General features: G+C 36.4%; 1 protein-coding gene and 1 pseudogene across 5 annotated transcripts; both read left to right on the top strand.

Moving 5' to 3' along the window:
• The first annotated feature begins 1,248 nt into the window (after positions 1-1,248).
• On the top strand, positions 1,249-25,450 carry RMDN1 (regulator of microtubule dynamics 1). Of its 5 annotated transcripts, none has more exons than XM_045514370.2 (10): positions 1,250-1,535; positions 4,480-4,597; positions 9,020-9,116; positions 10,773-10,932; positions 15,114-15,203; positions 18,042-18,097; positions 19,418-19,505; positions 20,576-20,606; positions 22,938-23,071; positions 24,750-25,450. In XM_045514370.2, the coding sequence occupies exons 1-10, from the start codon at positions 1,407-1,409 to the stop codon at positions 24,753-24,755; spliced, it is 909 nt and encodes a 302-aa protein (XP_045370326.2). In that variant the 5' UTR covers positions 1,250-1,406; the 3' UTR covers positions 24,756-25,450. The 5 variants fall into 5 exon arrangements, with proteins under 5 accessions (XP_045370336.2, XP_045370326.2, XP_045370322.2 ...); XM_045514366.2 differs by lacking the exon at positions 24,750-25,450 and adding an exon at positions 23,493-23,618; XM_074355035.1 differs by lacking the exon at positions 24,750-25,450 and adding an exon at positions 23,493-23,618 and having other exon boundaries at positions 1,257-1,504.
• LOC123615930 (L-lactate dehydrogenase A-like 6B) lies at positions 6,307-9,010 on the top strand (annotated as a pseudogene).
• Positions 25,451-26,537: the final 1,087 nt, after the last annotated feature.

The raw sequence follows: 26,537 nt of genomic DNA, 5'->3' as shown, positions 1-26,537 counted from the left end.
CAGGATCTAAAAATTTTTCAAGATGAAAAATTTAATTAAAATTTCAGTCTGGCTGAAATATCAGAAACTCAATTTCAGGATTATCATGGCATCCAGTGGTATAAATATTTAGCAATATTGAGATAGCTCCAGTAGAAATATCTAAAAATATATACTTTTTTTAAAAAAAGTGGAAAAAAAAAAGCCTGGTGAAAAAGGCCAGAGTTCAGAAAAAGTTGGGAAGAGGGTCTATATATTTTTTTTAAATGTGCTTTAAAAACAAAGAAAATTGAGATATTACTGATGTAATCCTGAAGAAATACGGCTAACTTAATGGGAAGTGGTGGAAGCAGCAATCATATAGAAGACGCACTGGACCTAGAGTTAGGAGACATGGATTCTAGTCTTCTAACAACACCTACTAACTCTGTGCCCTTGGTTAATAAAACTCTTTGAGCTACAATTTAACCTGTTTATTAACTTGCGATATCAATTACTTCACAAGGTAGCTGAGAAGGTCAAATAAAATAAAAGTGTGTTAATTCACTACGTAGTATTAAAAGTATAAGTGCAACCTAAGTTTTCAAAACTATGTCTACCTTCCTTATTGCCCATAAAAAATTTACATATAGTCCGTATAGTGGGTACTCCATTGGCAGCTTGTGTCTTCATCCACATCAACTCTGAAGTAGGAGTTAAAACCTCTTCATTCCCTCCAAAAGGGTTCCAGTTCGGTGACAAGCAGTATCGCCCTTAATACATATTCGGAGAGGAAGCCAGGGGGTTTATACCACACATCCCACTGCACACACTGTCAAGAGGCCTCCTCTCCCTAGTCGTTCCTGACTAGACCAGCGTGGGCTTTGAATTCTTTGTTCATCTCTGGCTTCTCTCTTCTCCCCAAGAAACTGCCTCTCACCCTTTTAATCTCTTCATCCCCTTCTTTAAGTGCAACAGTTTTTAATTCTTCCAAGCATTTTTTTTCCAAAAAGGATCTGCCAGTACCAGGATTCTCCCTACCTTTGAAGGTAGCAGAGAATTATAAATAACAAATCATTATTTTCTTGCATATGTGAATTCTCGGGTCTGTTTCCGAGCTTTCCATTCTGTTCTGGTGATCTCTGCTCGCGCCCACACCAGAACAAACCCCCAGCCCCAGGGAGGAGACGCAGAAGGGAGTCAGCGACCAGCGGCGCGCTTACTGCCCCAGTCTACTCTGCGCAGGCGCGGAAAGGCTTCTAAGTCCCGCCCGAGCGGGCTATTTCCGGCCCCCAGAACTCGCGGACCGGAAGCTGCGGAGCGGAAGAGGCGCCCGCCAGCAAGCGGGTAGACGCGGCTTTCTTTGGAAGGGGTCGGGCGCCTTTTGCTCCGCCCCGCTCCCTAGCAGCCCAAAGCGGGTGAAGGGTCACGCCTGCGAGTTGTAGGTCATGGCTGTAGCCGTGCGGCTCGGGCGCTTTCTCCCTTTGGGACGTAGCTCCGCCCCGGCACCTCGGCTCCCCACCTGTGCTGCCGGCAGCCGCGGGCGGTGCGTTCCTTGGCGACCCCGCGGCTCTGAGGTACCCGCGCCGTCCTGGCGCCCGCTTCCCTCCCCTGCCGGCTGGGCTCCGGCGGCCCCTTGCTCCTTCAGGCTTGGTGGCCCCGCACCACCTTGGGGTATGTGGTGACCTGAGGAAGGAACTAGGCCCGGTGCGCCTGGCGCGCTCCCGGCGACCGCGGCGGCCAGATCCTCTCTCTTTTGCAAACCTCCTTCCCTTTCTGAAAACGGGTCGGAGGACGCGGAGAGAGACCCCGCCCTTCCCGTCTGCCCCGAGAGCCTGTCTCCCGCCGGTCTTTCCTGTGTAAACTCGGGGGGGAGGGGAGAAGACCTGGGCCGCTGTGGGGTCATTTTCACTTTCAGTAATGCCAGATTCCACAACAGCCCCTGAGGTTATCAGTCTACTAGACTTTGAAAAGTTTGTGGTGTACCTTTGAATTCCTATGACTCAGAAACATTGGTTTTGCACTTATCTGGGTTTTAAAAAAATTACTTTTGAGTTTCATGTTTTATCTGCATAATGTTAAGGGAGGCTGTCAGGATGTTGGATGGTCATCCCAGCGTTGATGTTTCTATTAGACTGTTTTGTGGGCCTTGGTTTGTTTACCTCTGAAAGGGTATTGAAGGGTGAGGGTGATCATATATATCATCTGAACTGGGTGTTTCACTATTTTAAATTCTAAGATACTTTTTGACTGCTTGCTATGTTCGGAATTATGGGGGGCGGCGGGGAGAAAAGGGAGGGATGAAAGACAGTAAGGCTTGATCCCTTTCCTAGGAAGAGTTTATAGCTAGATGGGTTGATGTTAAATGATATAAGCAGAGGGATGGGGAAGAGTACTCAGTACGAAACTAGTTAGCCTCGTTTCCATACTGTACAGGACAGGGAAATACATTCAATATCTCGTAGTAGCTTATGGCGGAAAAGAATATGAGAATTAATACATGTATATTCATGTATGATGGAAGCATTGTGCTGTACACCAGAAATTGATGCAACATTGTAAACTGACTATACCTTAAAAAAAAAAAAAGATTAGGAATTGGTAAAGGAAAGATGAGGACAAAAGAATATGCCAGTAAAGAAAGCAGCATGATACAGGCCTTGAGTAAGAAAAAGTGGCATTTTGGGGAAACTAAAAGTGTAACGGAATCCTGGAATGGGAGAGTAGACTGAAATAAAGCAAGGCTGGAAAGTCAGGCATGTGCTAGTTTATTAGTTATCTGTTATTGTATAACAGATTGTCACAAAACATAATGTCTTAAAGCAGAAACCTTTTATTATATCATGGTTTCTGTTGATTAGGTATCCAGGTGAGGTTTGTCCGGTTGCCTCTAGCTGAAGATCTCTCCTAAAGTTGAATCGAGCTGTTTAGTTGCTAAGGTCTCATGAGAACCCTGAGTTTGGGGGTAGAGGGTTAAGTTTTGCTTCCAAGCTCACTCAACGGCCTGTGAGCAGGCCGTTACTCACCAGGAGGGCTTCTCCTCAGAGCTGCCTCAAGACACAGCAGCTAGATTCCCCCAAGGCAGACCTGCGATCGGAAGGAACACACGAGAGAGTCAGTGTCAAAAATGAAAGACACACAGTCTTTCTATAATCACATCTTGGAAGTAACATCCCTTTGCTTCTGCGTAGTCTGTTTCTTACAAGGGAGGCAGTAAGTTTAGCCAACATTTAAGGCAGGGGGACTACAAAAGGGAATGAATATCAGAAAGCAGGGATCATTAGGGGGCATTTTATTTTATTTTGTTTATTTTTAAATTGAGAGATGTAGACCTTTAACATACTAGTTTCAGGTATACAGTGATTCGATATTTGTATATATTGTGAAATAATCACCACAGTAAGTCTAGTTAACATCCATCTCCATACAGTTACAAATTATTTTTCTAGTGGTGAGAACTTTTAAGATTTACTGTCTCAGCATCTTTCAAATACAATACAGTATTGCAGTCACCGTGGTGTACGTTATATCCCCAAGATATGTTTCTTTACAACTGCAAGTTTGTACTTTTTGACCAGCTTCACTCATTTCACCCAGCTCTTCCCCACACACCTTCCCCCGCTCCTCCCTTGCCTCTGGCAACCACTAAGCTCTTGTCTTTGACTTTGGATTTTTTTTTTAAGATTCCATATATAAGTGAGACTGTACTGTATTTGTCTTTTTCTGTCTCACTTATTTCCCTTAGCATAACACCCTCAAGGTCCATATTGTCACAAATGGCAAGGTTTCTTTTTTTCCCAATGGCTGACTAATACTCCATTGTGTGTGTATGTGTATTATATATATACATATCTATAGATACAGAAATACGTATATATATTCACATTTTTGTTGTTATTTATTGGTTGATGGATACTTAGATTGTTTCCATGTCTTGGCTATTGTAAATAATGCTGCAGTGAACATAAGGGTGCAGATATCTTTTTGAGTTACTGGTCTTGTTTCCTTTAGATAAATACCCAGAAGTGGAATTGGTGGATCATATTAAAGTTCTATTTTTAATTTTTGGAGGAACCCCCATACTGTTTCCCATAGTGGCTGCACCAATTTACATTTCCATTAACAAGAGTTCCCTTTTCTCACAACCTCTCCAGCACTGGTTATATCTTATCTTTTTGATAACAGCCATTCTAATAGGTATGAAGTGAGATTTCATTGTGATTTTGATTTCCATTTCCCAGGTGATTAGTGATGTTGAGCACTTTTTCATGTACCTCTAGACCATCTGTATGTTTTCTTTGGAAAAATGTCTTCAGGTCCTCTGCCCATTTTGATTTTTTTTTTTGCTATTGAGTTGTATGAGTTCTTAATATATTTGTTTTATTATTATTTTTTTCTTTTTTAATGGAGGTACTGGGGATGGCTTTGGAGGTAGGAGAAAACTGATGTAATTTTTACTTGAGATAGCAGCTCCCGCAGATTTTCTAAGTTTGATAACTGTGACCATAATTCTTTCCACAGGTGATGGGAAACCCAGGAGCCTTCAAAAGAAGTCTTTTATTCTCAGCCTTGTCTTATTTGGGTTTTGAAACTTACCAAGTCATTTCCCAAGCTGCTGTGGTTCACGCCGCAGCCAAAGGTAAGCTTAGCTAAACGCCAGGAACACTTAGAGTTATTTTGTTTGTTATATTTTGTTAATAATTTAGTTATTTTTGAATAGATAATGAAACTAACATGTTATAGGCTAGATTATTTTCTGCTTTTCTCTGCTTATCATCTGGGATATGTGTGTATGTATATATGTGTGTGTGTCTGTATATATGTATATATAATGCTTTCTAGCAGGTAGAGCTTCAGTGAGAAATACTCCATTAATACTTTATAGTTGTATAGGCCCCTTGAGCTAAGGATGTTTTTTTTCCCATTTTTAAAGGGTTGAGGGGTTGTGGGAGAAAAAAACGAATATACTAGAGACCCTATCTGGCCCACAAAGCCTAAAATATGTACTTTCTGGATTTTTATAGAAGAAGTTTGCCAATCATTTATAAAGGTACAACAATTCTTTTGTTTCCTTACCGCCAAGGTGTTACACTCTTCTTGATGTAATTAAGAAAGGCCCAGTTACTCTGAGATAGAAATATTTTATTTACAAATAGAATGCAGTTTGGTTCTGAATATCAAATAACTGGTTGAAAAATAGAAAAATTCCATCAAATTTTTTATTTGGCATACCTGTAGATATATAAACGTATGTTAAGACTTGCCATATTTTAAAAATTAAATTTAAACCAGTTGTATATGTGGATAGAGCCAAAATTTCTATCTATTAGAGAAAAAGCTTTTTTTTAACATTTTTTTATTGAGTTATAGTCATTTTACAATGTTGTGTCAAAAACTCTTTTAATTTATAGGTTAATATAATAAGCCTTTTTGTTTTTCACAGTCCTCATTTTTTAACCATCAAGAAGGTGACTGGAGAAAGAAGCAGAGATTTGATTTTGAATAGATATTCTTATTAAAGTTCTGGTAGATGAAGATTTTGAGAATATTAGCTAAAAATTACTAGTTATTAATTGATTTCATTTATTTGTGATTATTCTTATATTTAATGAAAGCAGATATTTGAATTATTACATTTCTGTTTTACCTTTTCTTTCTTTTTTTAACATAATTTTCATTAAGGACAAAGTAGAGGACTCGGTTTTGTGACTGATCCAATGACATATTTTGGCAAATATTTATAACAGCTCAGCTTTTTAAAACTTCCTACACTTTTCACTATAACTTCCAACTCTCACAGCAGTCTTTTAAAATAGTTAGGACAAGCCCTATTTTCACAGTACAATGTTAATGTTTTTTTAAAACATCCCTTGAGGGATGTGCCCAATGGTTGCACCTTTAAGATTTTTCTGTCTGTTCCATTATATTAATTTTTGAAAGGAAGCTCACAAAGTGAAACTTCTTCAAACTGAAAGTACCAGAGCAGAGATTGGAACTCTTATCTGTTTCTTTTCGAGTCTGTCATAGCTTCAGTGTGCTTTAGCACCATTTCATTACAGAAATGAGTATAAAAATGTAATGTTTCCCTAAGCAACACAATATGGCACTTTGAAAGGCAAAGCCAAAATTATTTATAGCCTAAGTGATCGTAGTCTGTTTTTTAAGTGTCCTAATGACAAGAAATTACTGCATATTTAGTAAATTAAAAAGAAGATTTTAAGGTGCTAGGCCCCTGTGAGACCTGCATGATCTGGGGCGTGACCTTGCACAGTCACTATAGCAGAGGTAAGGGAGTTGTTTCCTTACTTTGCACCTGAAGGAACTTTGGTGTGGCTTTCCTACATTTTCCTCTTTCACCCCTTGAGAGAGTGGTCATGAGTAACAGGAGTCCTGCAGAGCAGCCAGGGAGTAGGCACTGAAGGGGCAAGTGTCCTTTGCCCAGAGATGGCTGTCTCCCAGCCAGGCTCACACAGCCCATTCGGGGATGGCTGGCCCTTCACTCTTGTTTCCAAAATGGCCACGGTTAAGTATGAACTTCTTAAGAATTCCAGTTTAGAGGAAACCATTCATCACAGTAAGACCTCCATTAGTGGAACAGGGTTGGTTGGCCTGGCAGCATCTTATTAAAAGGCCTGAGTGATGAACTTGCCTTTGAGGATGGTGCTGAAGGCAGACTGGAGGCTGAGACAGTGGCGCTTAGCATGGCAGCGCTTTCACTGAAAATGCCAAATACTGTTTCCTGCAAAGGTTGCCTCGTCACTGCAGACTCCAGCCTGGTGCACGCCCAGGAAAAAGAGAAACACACCTTGCTGTAGTCAAATGAAGTGTGCCCATCTCCAAATTAGTGATTTCTCATACTACCCAGTATAGTCCTGGCTGCAAACTGATACTTGATTCCAATCCGGTGGATATCTTAACTTTGTGTTTCCCAGAACCATGTTACTGGAAGTGGCTGTAATCTGAACTCTACCCGTTTCCATTTCTTTATTGGGCAAAAGAATGGTATCTACTCTGAAAGCTGTCATAGATGGATCCTTAGAGAGCATGGAAACTCAACTTACCTGTGTGGAGTGGAGTGAACATTGCTGTGTCCCTCTGAAGGATCGAAACTCAAGATGTAGAAATGGGTAAAGATCCTGAGCAGTAGGAAGATGTCCATAAAGAAGTGATTACCTATGGCTATGAAATGGTTAAAAGGAAAGGTTATATTAATTGGGCCAGTAGCTTATGTTTGGCTGATTGAATAGAAAGCATTTCTAAGAATCTTAGGAGAGTTTCCACCATAAGTAAGGACCTCTACAGAATAAGAAGTATTTCTTAGTATTCCTTGTATTCTGGGAGGAAATGGTATTGCAGACCTTAAAGATAAAGCTGACCCCTGAAGTAGAGGTCCGTTTGAAAAAGAGCATAGAAAAACTTTGGGAAATTCAGGAAGAGCTCACGCTTTAAAGTTGTTTAAAGCTACCATTCTGAAGTTACTGAAGAGATAATAGAGGATTACATATCGAACTTTTGAATAAACTACAACTCATGAAAGTTGGGAAAAGGAAATGGGGTAGAGTGACTCCTCTGTTTATTTAGCCCTCCAGCTGTTTTGCTTAGCATCCAGATGCTGGATGATACTTACAATTCCCCAGTGATTGCATCTGACCTTGTTTTCATTGTCATACCAACTCTGACTTTTTTTTCTTGCCTCCTGCTTCCACTTTTAAGGACCCTTGTGATTGTATTGGACACACCTAGCTAATCCAAGTTAATTTACTATTTTAGGGTTAGCTGATTAGCAGCCTTAATTCTGTCTACAAAATTACCCCCCCCCCTTGCCCTAGTAATCTATACATTTTCACAGGTCCAGGGATTAAAATGTGGCCATTATTCTGCCTGCCACAAATACCAGCTAAGAATACTGAGGCTACTACTTATTCTTTTTAAGATTCTTTGGGTTTTCATAACCCAAATTTGGAGAATCCACCATTGATAAAAATACAGAGTAGAGTGGAAGCAAACTTAAGAAAATTAACCAGCCAAGGGAATGATATTAAACTATAGTACCTAACCAGATTGAAGTAGGATGATAGAGGAAAAAATCTTTACTTAATTTTCGGGTTTCTTTGCTGTTGTCATTTAATTTTTCTTAAATTATTATAATTACAATGATGATCTTAACTTTAAAAATAGTTTGCTTTACACAGTTGTGTCATAAATTTATGAGGTTTTGTTTTTGCTTTTTTTTTCAGTCTAGATTTTAATTTTTCATAAACTTAAAAACACTTTTAACCTCAAATAAAGTACATTAACTGAATACATTGGAATGTTGGCTTATATATAGAACTAAGTAATACAGCACCTTTATAGAAGACAAAATTAAATGTGTATGTTCCTTGGTAATAATTAGAATATCTGAAATTCAGACCTGGGTTTTTAGTAACTAGTCAACTTCTTTAGAGCGTTACCCTCTCTGTAAGGCTTACAGGTTTTGTTGTAATGTCTAAACTCATTAATGAGTTGGTTGGAGTATAGTGCCAATGAGGTAAGTTTCAGATCCTCTGTGTAATTAGCTTCGTCTAAGTTTTTGATGACAGATTTGATTCTTTTTCCACAACGATGTCTGTATAAGTTAGGCCATAAGAAGGATCTAGTAAAAGAGTGTGGTACCGTCTATGCAAATATAATAATTTTCAGTGCTCTAAATGGCTGTTATGTCATCATTTTCTACAGTGGGTGGTACTTAATAGCAGCAACAACAACAAAGACTGTGTGGCATAAATTCCTCATAGGAAATTTTTTAATTTTTTAAAATGTATCATGTTTAGTCAGTACCAGAATAAGTTTTCTAATTTGTTATTTTCCATGTTTTCAGTAAATCATTTACTGTGTGTGATAACTTTATACTTATTTCTGCTGTGCTTCCATCCAGAGTCTTCAGAATTTCTGATCTTTATTTATAGGTGATTTCTATATCTACTTTCTTTTGCTTATATATGAAAATGTTTATGTTTCTTAGAATTATTGCCATCTGGCTTGGGAAGACCTACTTTATTGTGTCTTTTTTCTTTTATAGTCTTCAGAATTGAAGAAATCCTCGAACAAGCAGACTACCTGTATGAAAGTGGAGAAACAGAAAAACTTTATCAGTTGCTATCCCAATACAAAGAGAGGTGGGCTGTGTGTGATAGCCTTGGGTTTGTGGTTTCCTCAAATTTTTGGTTATTTAACACTTGAATATTCTTAGTGCTTAATTTTTATAGTTTTTTTTAAATTTTTACTTCAAAATAACATTTCTTAAGAGTTTAATTTATAGTGTGATTTTTTTCCTTATGTTAAATGACTCAGAAGTGCTACATGTATCTCATTGATTTAGAAAAGGTGGTTCAATTTACTCATTCGAATAGACTGTTGAAATATTTTTTTCCATTTTGTTACTTTGTTTTGGATACAAGGTAATCACTGAATAGATATTTATCTCATTTATGTATATTATTTATTTCTCATTTCTTTTATATTAATTTCTTACTGGTTTAAGATTTAAATGAGATAGGATGATTTTACACCACCATTGACTACTATCTCTGTGTCACTGTACAAGCAGTCTCATAGATGATCCAGAAATACCTTTTTCTGTTTTCACTATCAGCTTATCTTTTTAGTCCAGAGTCCATTAATACGTGCATTTATTTTTTGGGGGGGAGGGTAGAGTGGAGGGAGATTCAGCCCCATAAAATAAGTCAAATCAGGCTAAATTGCATTTCCAGATCACTACTCTACCTCATCCCCTAAACTAAAAATATTGTCCTTTTTTTTTTCAACTTCCTTTTTTAGACTCCCCAAACCAGTTTTTTCCCCCCAAGGACCCATCAAATTTACTTCCTAAAATGTCTATAGGATGCAACTTTCCTTCTCCGTTCTCCCCTCAGTAACTTGCGGTGGTTGTTTTGGCATTTTATAGTCATTTTGGTAATTACTTGAAAAGTAAGCTATAAGATAGTTACTCCTAGTCATTGCATTATAAATATACTATTGTTACTTTTAGTTTCACAGTTTTATGTGAATACCATTTTTTGTTAAGAAATATATAGGGTAGTGGGCTTAAAGACAAACATTTAATAAAAAGGAATGTAAGGTTAGTTTTAAAAAATATTTCTAACTCTAAATCTTGGTTTCCATTTTATTTATTAGCCATTTCATATTTTATATAATCATATTTCAATGTCAGTTCTTCAAGGAGTCCAAAGCCCTTGCTTTAAATATTCCATGCATCATGGCATAGATGACATTCAAAGGTAGGATTTACTTTGAGGTTACATTACATTTAATCATTCATTCGTTAACAATCATTTACCATATACCTGTTTTGTGCTAGGTATTGTATTTGGAACTAGGGATATGGCAGTTCTGTTTTATAGAGCATGACCCTGTCTATAAATTTATGTATTTTATAGTACTGTCTAAACCAGTTAGTTGTCTGAAGCATAGTAGCCGCTGAAATCAAGCCTCAAGTTATATGTTGAATTTTGTAGGGCAAGTGTTTAGAGAGTCAAATATGAGATATTTTCTAAGGAACTTAGTATTTTAGATATTATGGGTTAAGTTAATACTTAAGAATAATGGATATTTTGTAGGGACTTTTAGCAGGTAAAGTTTTTGTGTGATAGAAAATAATAAATTTAACATGAAGAATAATGGCTTTTGATACCATGTTGCTTGCCTTATCCTCACTGACATGAAAGATCATATGTATTCATTAGTGATGTGACTTTCAACAGTTTTTAAATGTGAGCTAAAATGGTTGTTATTTATATTTTATTTCAAATTAGTGAAGATGCAGAGTTACTGTGGCGTTTGGCACGGGCATCACGTGATATAGCTCAACTTAGCGGAACCTCAGAAGAGGAGAAAAAGCTCCTGGTCTATGAAGCCCTAGAGTATGCAAAAAGAGCACTAGAAAAAAATGAGTCAAGTTTTGCAGCTCATAAGGTGAGGTGCTCAAAGTAATGAAACTTTTACATGTACTGAGAGGACCTCAGGTTTATACTTATCTGTTATCCCTAATTGACATAGGAAAGAAAATTGTTCCATTTTCAAAAAGTAGGGAAGAGATTAATTTTTAGAACTTTTTCCAAAAGGAAGTAGTTTTTTTCTTTGCATTCTTGAACTTGTAACTTCATTAGTGTGTTTGATAAATTATTTTTGTGAAGGCTTTTTTTTTTTTTTTGCTTTTATTTCTGTTGCCTGGGTAGACTACAACATTTCTGAGATTTATGTCAGATAATGTTTTGCCTATGTTTTTTCTAAGAGGTTTATAGTATCTTGTCTTATGTTTAAGACTTTAAGCCATTTTGACTTTATTTTTGTGTATGGTGTGAGGGAGTGTTCTTCAGTGATTTACATGGAGCTGTCGGTTTTTCCCAACACCATTTGCTGAAGAGACTGTCTACTCTATTGTGTGTTCTTGTCTCCTTTGTCAAAGACTAATTGACCAAAACTTGTGGGTCTATTTCTGGGCTCTCTTTGCTGTTCCATTGACCCATATGTGTGGTTTTGTACCAATACCATGCAGTTTTGATTACTGTAGCTCTGTAGTATTGTCTGAGTTCTGGGTCTGTAGTATTGTCTGAGTTCTGGGAGGGTTATTACTCCAGCTTTGTTATTTTTCTTCAGTAATGCTTTGGCAATTCTGGGTCTTTTGTGATTCCATATAAATTTTAGGATTATTTACTCTAGTTCTGTGAAAAATGTCCTGGGTGTTGATAAGGATGGCATTAAATCTGTACATTGCTTTGGGTTGTATGGCCATTTGAACAATATTAATTCTTCCAATCCAAGAACATTGGATATCTTTCCATTTCTTTAAGTCATCTTTAATTTCCTTTGTCAGTGTTTTGTACTTCTCCACATATTAGTCTTTCACTTCCTTGGTCAGGTTTATTCTTAAGTATTTTATTTTTTTGGATGCAATTTTAAAAGGGGTTGTTTGACTAATGATATTTTGGGGATTTAAATTTCTTATCTTTCTATTTGTTTTTTGTTTCATCCATCTGTTTTCATTTTCTTCTTTTTCTACCTTTGCATTTTATTTATTTTATTGCCTTAATGGCTATAACTCTGTATTATATTACTGTAGCGGTTGCTTTAAGGTCTATAGTATATACATCTTTAACTTATAGCCCACTCAAGTGATACAACACTTCATGTAGTAATAACTGCTCTTAGTGCTATTAGTGTGCTGTCTCTTCTGCATATGTTAAAAATCCCAGAATACTTTGTTATTTTGTCTTAAACAGTTTATTATCTTTTAAAAAGACATAAATAAGGGAAGGAAGAGTCTTTATGTTTGCCCATATAGTTACCATCACAGTGTCCATCATTCCTTTCTGTAGAACATTCCTTCAACATGTGTACCTTTAACATTTCTTATAGTCTGTTGATGATGAATTCTTTTAACATCTCTATCACTGTAAAAATTCTCTTTTTCACTTTTGTTTTTGAAAAATATTTTTTCTGAGTAAAGAATGCTTTAAAGATATTGCTTAGCTATCTTCTAGCTTGCCTTATTTCTAGTAAGAAATCTGCTTTAATTCTTGTATGTGAGGTATTTTTCTTTTTCTTGGCCGGAGGATGTCTGGCTGTTTCTTTCTTTATCAGTGGTTGTAAAATATTTGACGTGATGTGCCATGGTATGGTTTTTTTCCATGTTTCTTGTGTTTCATAGCGTTTGTTGGATTTGTGGGTTTGTAGTTTGCATCAAATTTGGAAAATATTCAGCCATTCTTTTTATAAAAAGTTTTTTGGTCCTTACCCTTGACTCTTCCTCTTCTTCTAGGACTCCAGTTACACATGTGCTTGCCCACTTAAAAATTGTCCAGAAGTTTTGTGATGAGCTGTGTGTTTTGGTTTTTACTCTTCTCCCTCTCGGTCTTTTATTTTGGTTATTTTCATTTCTGTGTCTTCAAGTTCAGTAAGCTTTTCTTCCAGTTTGCTCTGTCTTTAGTATCTTGCATTTCTCTACTTAATATGTTTGCCTTTCATCTTGCTTCTTGAATATATGAAATATAGTTATAATCGTGGTTTTATTGTCTTTGTGGATTCTATCATTTATGCCATTTATAGATTTTTTTTAATCGAGTGATTTTTTTCTCCTCAGTAAGAGTCTTATTGTATGATTTGTGATTTTTGATTAATTGATGCCAGACATTATATATTTTACTTTGTTGGGTACTGGGTATATTTGTAATACTAAAAATATTCTTTGATAGTAATTTCACAATATTTGTAAGTCATATCATTATGCTTCATACATCTTAAACTTAGCTGTATGTCAATTGTAGTTCAATAAAACTGGAAAAATATTCTTGAACTTTGTTCTGGGACACAGTTGAGTTACTCAAACAGTTTGATCTTTTGGATTTTGCTTTAAGGTTTTTAGGCAGGACGAGAGTAGCATTTAATATTGAGGGGTTTTTGTCTTTTCCTACAACTGATATTTGTAGCTCTTTGTGAGCTCTGTATTTCTAAACCTTTTGAGGGGTTCTTTTTCTAGCCTTGCGTAGCCTCTTCCCATGCAGGGGTTAACCTTTACTCAGCTGAACGCTCACGGGTGACCCTCTGTAGTTCTCTGGTCAGCTGTCTCTTCTTCAGTGCTCTTCTCTGTGAACTCCAGCCATGTGGACTTCCGCAGACTCCCAGTTCCATCTCTTCAAAGAAAAGAGACTGCTTAGCCTATTTTGCCTCCCTGGGCTTCAACCTGGGTATGTCTCCAGGGCAGTCATAGGGCAGTCATCTCGTTTGTTTCTGGTCTCTCAAGTTATTACTATTGCCCTGTATGATGTCTTGAGAGTCTTTATTTCTTTTACTTTGCTTATTTTAGTGTTTCAGGCAAGAAGGTAAGTATAGTATCTATTATCCCTTCTTGGCTAGAAGATCTATTATAAAACTTTCCTTTAAAATTAACTCACTACAGAAAACAGACACTTTGGAAATTGAAACTGAAGTACAAATATGGAAATAAAAATCACCCGTGATCACAGCTCCTATCATCTTGCTAGTATGAATATCATAAATTAACAGTCCTATGCAGTAATTAAATGCCAACCTCAGCAGAATGTGGAGGATTCATCCGTAAGCTTGTGTTTGCTTTGTGTATAGATGATAGTTAAATGCATAAGAGGAGGTGATTTTATCTAGAGCCTTGATACATGGGAAAAGATCAGAGCACCAAACTTGAAACGCTGTATGACCCCTCTAGTCGTCTGAATTTGGGGAACTGGGTAACTGTCTGTGGAGATTAAGTGAGCATGGTCTATAGAGAGGGTATGCGTTTTAAATTATACTTTTTAATTTTCAATAAAAATATCAAGATAAAAGATTTTGGTGGAAAATAGATTTAAACAGAAGTTTAAGTGTTTGTTAAAATTTTTCTAGTTATAATTATTAAAATTTCACAGATGTAAACTCAAAGAAAAAGAAAAGGGGAGGTGTTTATAAGAAAACTATTGTATTTCACAGAACCTAAAGGCACGATGCATTTAGGCTTCAGGAAAAACTGGCTCAATTGCTTTGAGGCTTCAGTGTCTTTTCTCTTTGCTGTTATCTGCAAATCTTTTTTAACTGAAACTTTTTTTCTCATCCTAAGTCTTGTGACTTCCCACAGCACCTGGGTATATGAAGCTTGGATATTTTGGATTCAGTTCTTAGAGAAAAAAAAAAACTTAGATTATCTGAGTTTGGGTCTGTTGTCCAGCCATGGATGTGGGGACAAGGTCACAACTGACAGATATGGTATTATTACTGTAACAGTGCAGATGTGGGAGCAGCACACCCAGAAAAGAGGAGGCGGAAATAAATGATAGTTACTAAATTGACCGTTTTTTCTAAATTTATATTCATACCGTAAATATGAATCATTCTTTCTCCATTGTGTTGGTAACTTTCTTAGAGATTCACTGTTCTCTGCCTTGTAATACAGTTCTCTAAAAACATGTCCTCTCCTTGAGTTCCGTGAGGAATATATATTCCAGTATATTTAATACGGTTTTTGTGCTCAGCTTTTTGTTAAATGAGAATGACTACTGAGGAATAGTTATTCAGTTTTGCCTTGTATTGAATGGACTATTATTGTGTGTTACTATTCTTACATCTTTTTCCTATTCTGTTTTTAGTGGTATGCCATCTGTATTAGTGATGTTGGAGATTATGAAGGCATCAAGGCTAAAATTGCCAATTCCTACATTATCAAGGAGCATTTTGAGGTACTGATGAATGTTAAAAGTCATTAGTTTTCTGAGTAGATTTCTGTTTCATTTATCTATTACTGTATAGGCCCAAACATAGTGGCCTAAAACAGTGACAGTTGATTTCTCACGATTCTGTGGATTAACTGTGCACAGTGGTACTTCTGTTCTGCTTCTTGTAGCTGAGGTCTTTAGATGGCTGCATTTACCTGGGCCCTCATCTGGGACAGGGATAAGATGCCCTCTCACCTGCGACAGTTTCTCTCTACTTTTCTTTCCATCCTTTAGTAGTCCAGCCAAAGCTTCGTTATAGCATGGTAGCTGGCTTCCAGGAGTGAACGTTCCAAGGAAAAAGTTCCAGTGTGCAAACTTACATCAAGCATGTTTGCATCACACTTAGTAAGAACCTGTCGACGTAATAAACAAGTCATGTGGCCAAGACCAGAGTATGTGGGAGGGGACCATACAGGGTCCCAAGTGCTAGGGTGTGTGGTCTCATCTAACAGGCTGACACAACTGACATACCACTCATACCACTCCCACAGTGATACATGATTATGGTCTCTGAGTGTATGTTACGTGTGTGTGTATTTTAATATTTCCCCCTAAAGTTAATTTACTTATTTATAGTAAGCTCTTCCTTAGGTGCCTGAAATTCTGCGGGAGTTTATATACTTCATGATGTGCTGCAAATACACTATTCCATTGTCCAGTAAAACAAACAAACAACAAAAAAACTGCAGCTAAAAATCCAGAATGTTTTCTTTCTTTTGATATTATAGACCATCTCAAAAAAAAAAAAAACAACAAAGGAAGAGAAAGTGATGAAACACTTTATGGTTATAGTCTCAGTTCCTGGGTTTATGTAATGACAAGTGGAAAGAACATTGGATTAGGGCATATTCAGGCATCAGTAGTATATAAATAGTATATACACACATATGTATATGTATATTCTTACATATATATTTCAATTAAATAATGTACATTTTTCACATTTTAAGACCTTTGAAATCAGATTGCATTATATATAATCAGCAGTATCTTATAATTGGCAGTGCTTTTTTTCTTTTCTTAATGGAACATAAAGTAATGATGTATCATAACTTTTATGGTGTCTTCAATTTACTGAAATACAGTAATTTACTCAGTGGCATTAGAAAAATCACTTAAATTACTTTGCCTTGGAATATAGAAATATATGACAAATAACTTCCAATGTGAATAATGAAAAATTGCGTAAAATATGTTAATGTATATTTTAAAAGAAACAGTGAAGGCTGTACAGTATTTAAAAATAAGTGTTTTGTGTGAGTTTCCAAGTGTGTGAAGTATATATAAAAAAGTGACAATTTAGTATTTACATACTAAAAAGATCATTTATACTACTTTTATTTTCAATTCCATGATTACATTTAAAGTCATAAGAAATTATTATTTTTGTACTTATTTTGAAGACACGTAAACTAATGGCAAAAAAAAATTAGAAAAGCTTTGCTTGAGAGTAGCCCCTCTCAGTCTATCCCATAAGAAAATTAAACTCTAACATCCCAAGACATCCATTGTGTATGGTGAATTAACTTCTCTCCCTTGAATCTGCATGGACTAGCTCTTTACCATTTTTGGCAGAGTGGACAATATAGTTATTCACGTAATTTTTGTAGGGCTTAATTTTCTAGTGGAACTCTCATTGGGAAAGGTTGCTTAGAATATAAATTGTATATACTTTAAAATATAGTTTGACATATAAATCATATCACTGTATTTATAGAAAAGTAAAAATTAGGTCCAGGCTGATTCTTACCCATGTTACTGAGATAAGATTTCTGCCAAGTCATACTTGGTTTTCCCTACTCTAGCTGTTTCCTCTCCTACTACTGACGTTAACCAGTGTTAGTAATACAGTGTCTGGTCCTTATGAAAAGTAAAAATAATAATGACTCTGGTGATAGAAAATACTGTGTTAAGCACCTCCTGTTATGTGCTCATTTAATTTTCACCTCAACCCTATGAGGTAGGTGTGCTACTTTCATGATTCTGTGAAAGAACAAACTAAGGCATGGAAAGAGTGTAGAACTTGCCAGGGTCAAAAGGTTAGAGGTCATTGAGCTGTGATTTGAACCTAGGTGGTCTGGCTTCCCAGCCCACTCTGGTGACCAATACGTGTATTTCAAAATGTGTGTCTCAAACATTATTAGCTGCAAGTGAAAATGTGGATTTACAGAAAAGCATAAACTAGGAAGTCTTAATTTTTAAAAAAGGGTCTTTTCAATAGGATTAACATCAACCTGTGAGCTTTCCTTAGCAGTTTGCAAAATAAGGGATAAAAGGAGGAGTAATTTCTTTAAAGTATTCTGTAGTTTATGCTTTACATTAACTTACATAGGACTTTCACACAGTGAGTAGAAATAGGGAGACTTTATCAACTTATATTGTACATAATTATTCAATTATTCTGTGAGTAAATAGTTACTTTTCCTTTGTTAAGTATAGATGGGGCAGTTAAATCAAATCTGCCTACGGGGAGAGACTTTGTAAAATTATTATGTATTTTGTTCTTTTAAGAATACCTTTTATTCAGTATTCATATGGGAATTGCCAAAAAGAACTTCTTTACTTATTTTTCCTTTAATCTAGAAGAACTATTGAGAGCTATAGGTTATTTTCAAAATTAGATTCATTTATAGCTATCATGTTTGAAACAAATTAAAAGAATCAGGAGGAAGAAAGTTGATTATAGAAAAACTGAAATTCAGGGTTGCAAATTTTTTTTAAAATCATGGCTTCATCATACATAGAAAAAGACTTATTGGTGTTTAAAAAACAAATATGATTCATTTTCTCATTTCTTGTTAGAAAGCAATTGAACTGAACCCTAAAGATGCTACCTCAGTTCACCTTATGGGTATTTGGTAAGAAAATTTCTTTAAATGTTTCAGTGGTATTATATGATCTTATTTTGTAGTATGTAAAAAAGCAAAATTAAAATATTTTAAAATATTATTTGGCAGCCAAGAGTGTCTAAACCGTACATTAACTAGGAGTTGTACTAGTTATTTAGTTTAGTATTTAGGAAATACTAAATTTGATTGTGATCATGTTAAACACTGTTATTTACATCATTTAGAAACATGTACTAAGACTAAAAAATAAGAAAGCATTGAGACTTTTTGTTAGACCTTTAAATTCCCTTTGTTGGGAAAGACTATTCTTATTTGCCAGACTAAAATGAAATTGGATTAATCTAACTGTAGTAATACAGGATGCCCTAAGAGGATCTTTGAATCTTCAGTGTGTATCAGATACAGTCTGGTTGACCTGAGGAATAATCTGACTTTCAGTATCTTTCCATTTTTATGCAACTTTTGTTCAATGTACATCATAATTTTGCTAGTATGAACATATACCAATGTGTTAAGTGCTTTCTGATTTAAGAGTCTCTCTTGAGACAGGTTTACCCTGTTTTATTTGGGTGTAGTCTGCGGATCTAAGTGTTTATTGTCTTCTAAGAAGGGTAACAGTGCAAAGTACTGTATCAAACTCTTTTAAAAGAGAAGTAAATATCCTTCAGGATAAAGGACATATTAAACTAACAAAACACTTACTGAGGATTAATGATAATTGAGGGACAGTTAGCAAGTTAGATGCTGGTGAGTGAGACAGTTTCTTTCTCAGGGAGTTCAGACACAAATTAAGATCCAACACTTTTTTTCCTACTTATTTCAGAAAGTTGTCAGGAACTCTGGATGTTAAACATTTGCCTCACTCTTTCAATATGTAGACTTAAATTGTTAGTTGCCATTATTATTTATGCATATCATGTTTAGTTTTGTTCTTTTTTTTTTCTCACTTCTCTGAGTTAGTTTGTCTTATGGGAAAAAGAGGGATAATGATTTGCTCTCATTTAGTTATTGTAAGGAGTAGAGGAGAGGAGCACTTAGCACAAAGTGAGCGTTCAGAGGTCAGTGATAGTGTGTCACCATTGCTGTTACAAATATTTCTTACTATTTATACTTAGTCACAAAATACATCCTAATTGATGGATCAATATAAGTCAGTCTCTAGGTAATTCAGTATGAATATTAACCTGCTGGATATTATGTAAAGTACAAATTCTTTAAACATAGAACAGGAGAAGATTCCTTTTATAAATGTTAAGATGTTTAGTTCTCTTTAAGAGAAAAAAAGAAGGTGCAATTCAGCTGAGTAAGTGCTGTTTTATTTCCCTGTAGGTGTTACACTTTTGCTGAAATGCCTTGGTATCAAAGAAGAATTGCTAAAATGCTGTTTGCAGCTCCTCCTAGTTCCACCTACGAGGAGGTAGTGTGATGTCCTTTGTTAAGTTAGTACTGATTCCTTAACTGCTCTGCCACGCTGCGGTGTCCACACATCTGGAGCTCTGATCAGTGAGGGACTTGAGCACGTTTCTAATGACCCAGTGCAACTGTCTTTATCACAAAGTCTTAATACGTATTGTCCATGACTGGTGAGTGTTTTTTTTCCCTTTAGGTGAGTGGCTGATAATTCTGGTATATTGTCAGCTAATATAGCTGATGGCTAAAGTCTACCTTCATTTTCTGTTTGAAATCTACACCAAAGTCATAAACTAGAACAAGAAATACAGCAACTATTTCTCAGTATGTTTTAGGTACACATTCTGTACAGTAATAGTCATTCACCTGGAAAATAAAGCATGTGTTTGTATTGATAAAGGAAGAGTAATTATAACATCTTTTTTAAAGCAGGTTTGAAAGGCTTATAGTGTCTCATATGTCCAAGGCCTTTTGATTTTCCTGTTAATAAAATCTGAAAAGGATTTTGGGTTTACCCATCACAAAATTTTTAGAGTAAGGAAATAGGCAATTGAAGAAGCTTTCTCAATATTTGTATAATAACAAGCTTTAAGTGGGACAGAAAGAATTAGCAGGGAGTTTCATTGGTACACCTGTGTATATTCACTGGCGCAACCTATGTATTACTGAGTGGACTCAGCTTTGACTTAATCTAATTTTAACAGTGGTCACCGTGATGCTTCAGGAAGAGGGAGATCAAAATACCTGAGGTGCACATGATAATGTTCTTTCCTCTCTGCATATGATGCTGGTTTGGTACAAGTTCTAAAGAGCAGTCACGTTATTATTAGAAGTGGTCCACATATTGTAATCTGTACTTTGATGATTTAATAGTGTTATGTTCAGTTTTGCTGTATTAACTAACTTACTGTTGATGAATTGATCATTTTTTTAAGGGGGACCATTATTTTAAGATGTTTTCATGTACTTCCTATCTTACATTTAACATAGTAATAGATCTTTTGAGAAAATGCTTTTTTAGTATTGATTCTGTTTTAATCCTTTTCCTTATGTTTGGGCTCTTTGTGTTTTTAACAGGCTCTAGGCTACTTTCACAGAGCAGAGCAAGGTAACGTTTTTAATTTCACATACTAATTGTTGAAATTGATGAATGCTTCATATGTATAATAGAAATTTTTTAAACAAAAATAAATTATTTGTTCTGATATATTTAATAAACTTTTTAGCTAGACATTATCCAATAATTTTTAAAGTCCTTATTTAAAGATCACCTGAGTAAGAGAAACAGCCCACTTCTGAATTCAGAGCTACAGTTCTGGAATGGTCCTTCTTTTAGTGGAATTCAGCCTTCCTTTTTGAGAAGGCTGTGTAATCTTGAATAGTTAACCTGTCAAGATTTAACTGTTTATTCAAGATTACACAGCCAATTAGAGACATATATTTATTTTCATTAAAAATTTTTATTTTTTAAAATTGAAGTATAATTGACATATTAGTTTCACGTGTACAACATAATGATTTGATATTTGTGTACACTGCGAAAAGCTGCAACAGTAAGTGTAGTTAACACCTGTCACCTTACATAATAAGAAAAAAATATTTTTTCAAGATTGACTCTTCGCAAATTTCAGATGGCAATTAGATGAGACCTGGTTTTAAAAAAAACTCTCAGGCCAGTTTTTGTTCTGTTGCAGATTAACTGCCTTTTGTGAAGAAGAGTTTCATGTCACTCTTACTTGAAGAAATAGCCAGTCTAGAAACTAACATCAGCCTATCCTGTTTATCCTCCCTAATATTTACAGCACAAATTAGAGCAGTAAGGGACAGAAGCCCTGTGTTGCCAGGAACACCGAAAAAAAAAAAGAAAAGCAAATATATTTCTGTAAAACTTAATCAGAAGAAAACTAAAGAAAGTTTATTACATTTGAGAGCCTGCTCATATGAACTTGTTCAAAAGCTTTCATTGATAGCAAAGCATTTTTTAAAACATTACTTCTAAAGAATTGTCTGAATTTTAACTCTGTAATATATTTATCCTCATTTACTGTTACCATCTTCCATTGATATCCTCTCATAATGGTAGTTTTACATATCATAGATATGACCTGGGAATGCGGTTTCCTCAGAGAGACTTAGAAGTGTAACTGTAAAGTTAAAATAGGGCCTTAGAGACCTAGGGGTTCGGGATGTTGAGAAAAACATGGCCATACTCTTGTGGAGCTAAAATAATCCTCAGGAATTCCAGTCACCCTCCAGGCTTTACCTTGAAGGCAGCCTTTAGGCAGCCTTTCCTTATGGCCCATGACTGGTTGGGAGGCTTCTCCGATGCTTGAGTACCTCTTACTTCCACCATCATGGCCCTTATCATTCCACAGTATGAAGTTTATGTGTCTAAAACCAAATTCAGGTAAAGTGGGGACTGTCTTCTTGCTCCCAGTTGCATCCTCATTGTTTAATATAATGCTTGGCAAATTTGCTGAATAAGTAGATGAATGAATAAATGAATGAATTTACTTAACTGCAGGGAAACCTTAAGCACATCGCCATGGCATCTCACAGTGTGTTCAAATTAAAGTAAATTTTGGGTTAAGGAGCAAATGGAGTTAATCATAAATTATATCCAGGAAAAAGTATGCTTTGAATATAGAAGGGTCCCAGGTAGATAGGAGCAAACTGTAAAGAGTTAATGAAGTTAGTGAAACAGTCACATGATTTCATTCATAGGCTTTTGTTCACATTTTTCCCTCAGCCAGGAATGTTCTCCCTTTTTCTGTTAAAATCTTCTTCAGCCTCCAAGTCAGCCCAGGTGTCCGTTGTTTTTTCTTTGGTTTCTCACAGCACTTTAACTATGTCCACCAGTGAGAGCCTTCCTTTTACTCTCATGTGACGCTTGGTTGTGCTCATGCTTGCCTCTCCTTTTCATTGTAAATTCCCAAAGAGCAGTGACTCTGTTTTATCGATGTTTAAGGATAGCCCACATTCAGTAAACACTGATCCCAAGTGTGTGTATCATCATGATTTCATTCACTCACCCAGCAAATGTGCATTGAGTACAGTTCCAGGCACTGTTCTAGGCACTTAGGATACAGAGAATAAAAGTGATAATACAAAGAAAACCCCTGTCCTTATGGGGCGTACATTCTCTCAGGACCATGTTTTCTTCCAAAATGGAGTATCTATTTTATACACTTGTTGTGGGAAATGAGAAATGTGTATACTGTAGTGCCTAGCACATAGTAGACACTCAATAAATAGTAATTATATTATAAAATTTTTGAGATATGAATAGAATGATAGAACAAAAGGGAATTCCAGTTAGCCTAATCATTTATTGACCACACAAAATATTACTGGAATTTAGGCCAAAAAACTAAGCCCTTAAAAATAAGAGCAATACTCTTTCACGTGAGATAAATTTGTTTTTCTTTCTTATGTACAGTGGATCCAAACTTCTACAGCAAAAACTTGCTTCTGTTAGGAAAGACATATTTGAAGCTACGTAACAAAAAGCTTGCTGCTTTCTGGCTAACAAAAGCCAAGGACTACCCAGCGCACACAGAGGAGGATAAACAGGTAAAATGTCACCAATAGAGTAAGGAAACCTAATGTTTCCACTGAGGCACCATGAAGTACAGGTGAATTAGGAACTTCTTTAAAAGCGTAGTTGTCTAAGTGCATATTGTTAAAATAACAGTGTTAATTTCAAGTGTGTATAGCAAATAGCTGCTATCAACAGATGTGTGAATTATGTGTTGCAGTGTAGAATTAGTCCTGTTTGATATATACAGCAGATCAAGTAAGATTTCTAGAACATAAAAAGCAAGGGGTGTGTACTAATGTGGAAGGGCTCTGTGAGTCTCACCAGGTCAAGATAAAAGGAATTTTATAGTGTGCTCTCCTGGCTTTTTGGAAACTCTTAGATTTTATGAACTTAAATTTCACAAGTTGATTTCTGCTGTACTGTTGATTTGCAACATTTATTCTTGTATTTTAGGTACAGACAGAAGCTGCTCAGTTGCTTACAGGTTTCAGTGACAAGAATTAAGAATTTTCCAGTGAAATATCTAACAAACACTGCCTTTTCATCAAATTATAACAATAATAAATACATTAACTGTTCCATGGATGTTTTCTCAGTTCTTTTAATGTTGTGACCATTTAACAAATTAAATATACAAAATTCTAGATTTCTTTGCAAATAACAAGGCAATATAAGTAACTGTCACAAGAGTGGTAGAGATGATTGTGCATCCGAGACACCAGCCATACAGAGTGGTACGAGATTTCTAAGGGGGACTGGATCACATCAGGATGGGAGGAGATCAAGAAAAGAAAGCTCTGTGGAAGAAGTGGCATGGGGGAGTGCATTTTCAGGTTGGAGTGATTCAAGGTTGAGATCTTGCAGAGAAGGTGCAATGAATGGTAAGAGGTTAGGATTGTGAGGGTTCTTGGTGTAAAGCAGTTAAAGGACGTGTCTTGGAGCCAGCCTGCATAAGGAAAGGACTCAAGTCAGGAGGACTGAAAATGGAGTGGTTTGCTTTTTAAAATGTGAAGTAGTCTCACAAGTGGATTGATTTTGTCACTAGGCAGAGCCCAAATTCTATTCCCTAATGGGATGAAAGGAACACAGAAATCAAGGGTGAAATGGAAATTAAAATATTTAAAATAGAACGATGCTACTTACTGGGGGTGCCACCACTCCAAACTCTTAAGTTTTGTAAAAAGGAGCACCGTGCATGCCACGTAGATAACCTGAGTGCGTGTGTGCATGGGTTTTCCTCACAGGAGACACACTGTAATGTTGTGGGGATGTGCTGTTTCTGTTTTATCATGTGTATTTTCAAACAAAAGGGAAAACTGAACGCATTTGACTCTATATACCCATCTCTGATTCAACAATTGCCGATCTTTGCTATATTTTACTTCTGTTCCTGTATATATATGTATTTCTAAACCGTTGAAGACAATATATTTCATCCCTAAATATTTCAGCATTCATTGTCTCAGAATAAGGGCATCCTTCTAAACAAACACAAATCCACATTACAACCAGAACGTTTACAACTAGAAAGTTAACAGTAATTCTGTAACGTCATATAATACCCAGCCATATTCAAGTATCCTCAAATGTCCCAAAAGGTCTTACACTTTTTAAAACCAGGATTCAAAGATCATACATTGCATTTCATTTTCTGCCTTAGTTTTTTAAAATCTAAAACAGTTCCTTCATCTTTTTTTTTTCTCCTCACAGCACTGACTTTCTGAAGAGGCCAGTCCAGTTGTCTTAGATGGCCCATCACTCCAGAATGGCCTCACAGACCACAGTTAGAGACACACTGTGCCATCTTATTTTCAGGGACTCCAGTTAATTGTATGTGTATTAGATCTTTGCCTCTTATAATTATCACTTTCTTTCTGATTTTTCTATTTACCTCTGTTTCATTATCTTGACTCTCTTCATTTCTGTCTTTCATGTCCCTTACTTTATTTTTAATTATATATTTTCTTCCTTAGATACCATTTGTCTGCACTTCTGAGATGTTTTTGTCTTCAACATTTTCCCCTGGTTTCAGTTAGCAGGCATTCTATATCTTCATGTTGTTTGTCCAAATCTGAGTCCTTTAATTTGGATTTTTCTTTCATTTCTGCAATTATTTACTTATGTTTAATTAGTTATTAGTTTTTGTGTTAAAGAATTTGTTTTTTTCTATTTTCAGCATTTTCACCTGAAATTTCCTCATTTTCAATTTTGTCTTTGTGACTTTGACTGTTATTTTTTGGAGGTGTGTTTTTTGTTTGTTTGTTTTTGTTTTTTTGTCTGTGTTGAGTTGCCAGCCATTATGCCAGGTTATCAAATGGGAGGTAAGGGGCTTGGGTTAGTTCAGAAATTCCCTCTGCTAAGTGGTTTCTGTAAAATGAAGAATCTTTCAGTAATAAAGCCTTTTAAGGAGATTTTTAAAAAATTTCACTTCGAAATAATTATAGATTCATAGGAAGTTGCCAAAAAATAGTGCAGAGAGGTCCTGTGTGTCCTTCCCCGAGTCTGCCTCAGTGGTTAACATTTACCTGTAGTGCAGTATCAAACCCCGGAAACTGCACAGTCCGCAGGCTTACTGATTTTACCATATTTAAATGCTCTCGTGTGTGTCCTGTGCAGTTTTGTCACACGTGTTTTCTGTAACTGCCACGACAGTCAAGATGCAGAACTGTCCCCTCACAGAAACCCCTAGTGCTGCTCTTTATAATCACACCCACCTCCGCTGCCACCATCCCTAATCCTGACAGCCACTTATCTGTTCTCTGTAACTTGTCACTTCAAGAATGTTACATAAATGGAATCGTACAGGATGTGACCTTTCGAGATTGGCTTTTTTCATTCAGCATAACGCCTTTGAGACCGATCTAAATCCAGTCAACAGTTCCTTCTATTTTATTGTTGATCATGTTTCATTCAATGGGCCTACCAGTTTATTCAACCGTCCGCTTGGGGCATTTAGGCCCTTTCCGATCTGTGGCTGTCGTGAACGTTAGGTAGGGGTTGTATAACATCAATTTCTATCTCTCTGGGATAAACGTCCACAAGCGTGGCTGCTGGGCCTTTTACAGAGCTTCCTAATTCTTTTCCTGTTTACAAAGGGACACTCCCTTCTCCCAGATGTGGTGTCTTCCCAGGCTCCTGAGCCTGTGCGCTTTCTCAGCCTCTTCTGACGTCCCAGGAGTCCGATTCTTGGCATTTCCCCACTCGGGTGAGACCTGCTACTTCTGGGGAGGGACCCTAGGGCCCCATTGTGCTCTCCGTGCGCAGCACCCACTTGCCTGCGCCCAGGGATGCCTGCTAGTCGGAGATGCCTCTCCCCACATACGTGTAAACCGAAGCTTTTAGTATTCTGCCTTCTAAACATGTTACCAACACGGGCTGTGAGTTATTATAACGGCCTCTTGTGGATATGTTCCTTCTTTTATGAAAGAGAGAAAAAAAATCTGATTTGGAAAGCGGCCGTTATCTTACAAGACCCTGAAAGCTCTCAATTAACTGCTC

Source organism: Camelus bactrianus, chromosome 29, assembly GCF_048773025.1.
Source record: "Camelus bactrianus isolate YW-2024 breed Bactrian camel chromosome 29, ASM4877302v1, whole genome shotgun sequence".
In the NCBI taxonomy this organism is placed as follows: Eukaryota; Metazoa; Chordata; class Mammalia; order Artiodactyla; family Camelidae; genus Camelus; species Camelus bactrianus.
The sequence above is the reverse complement of the archived record's forward strand: the minus strand, read 5'-3'. Positions and strand labels throughout refer to the sequence as shown.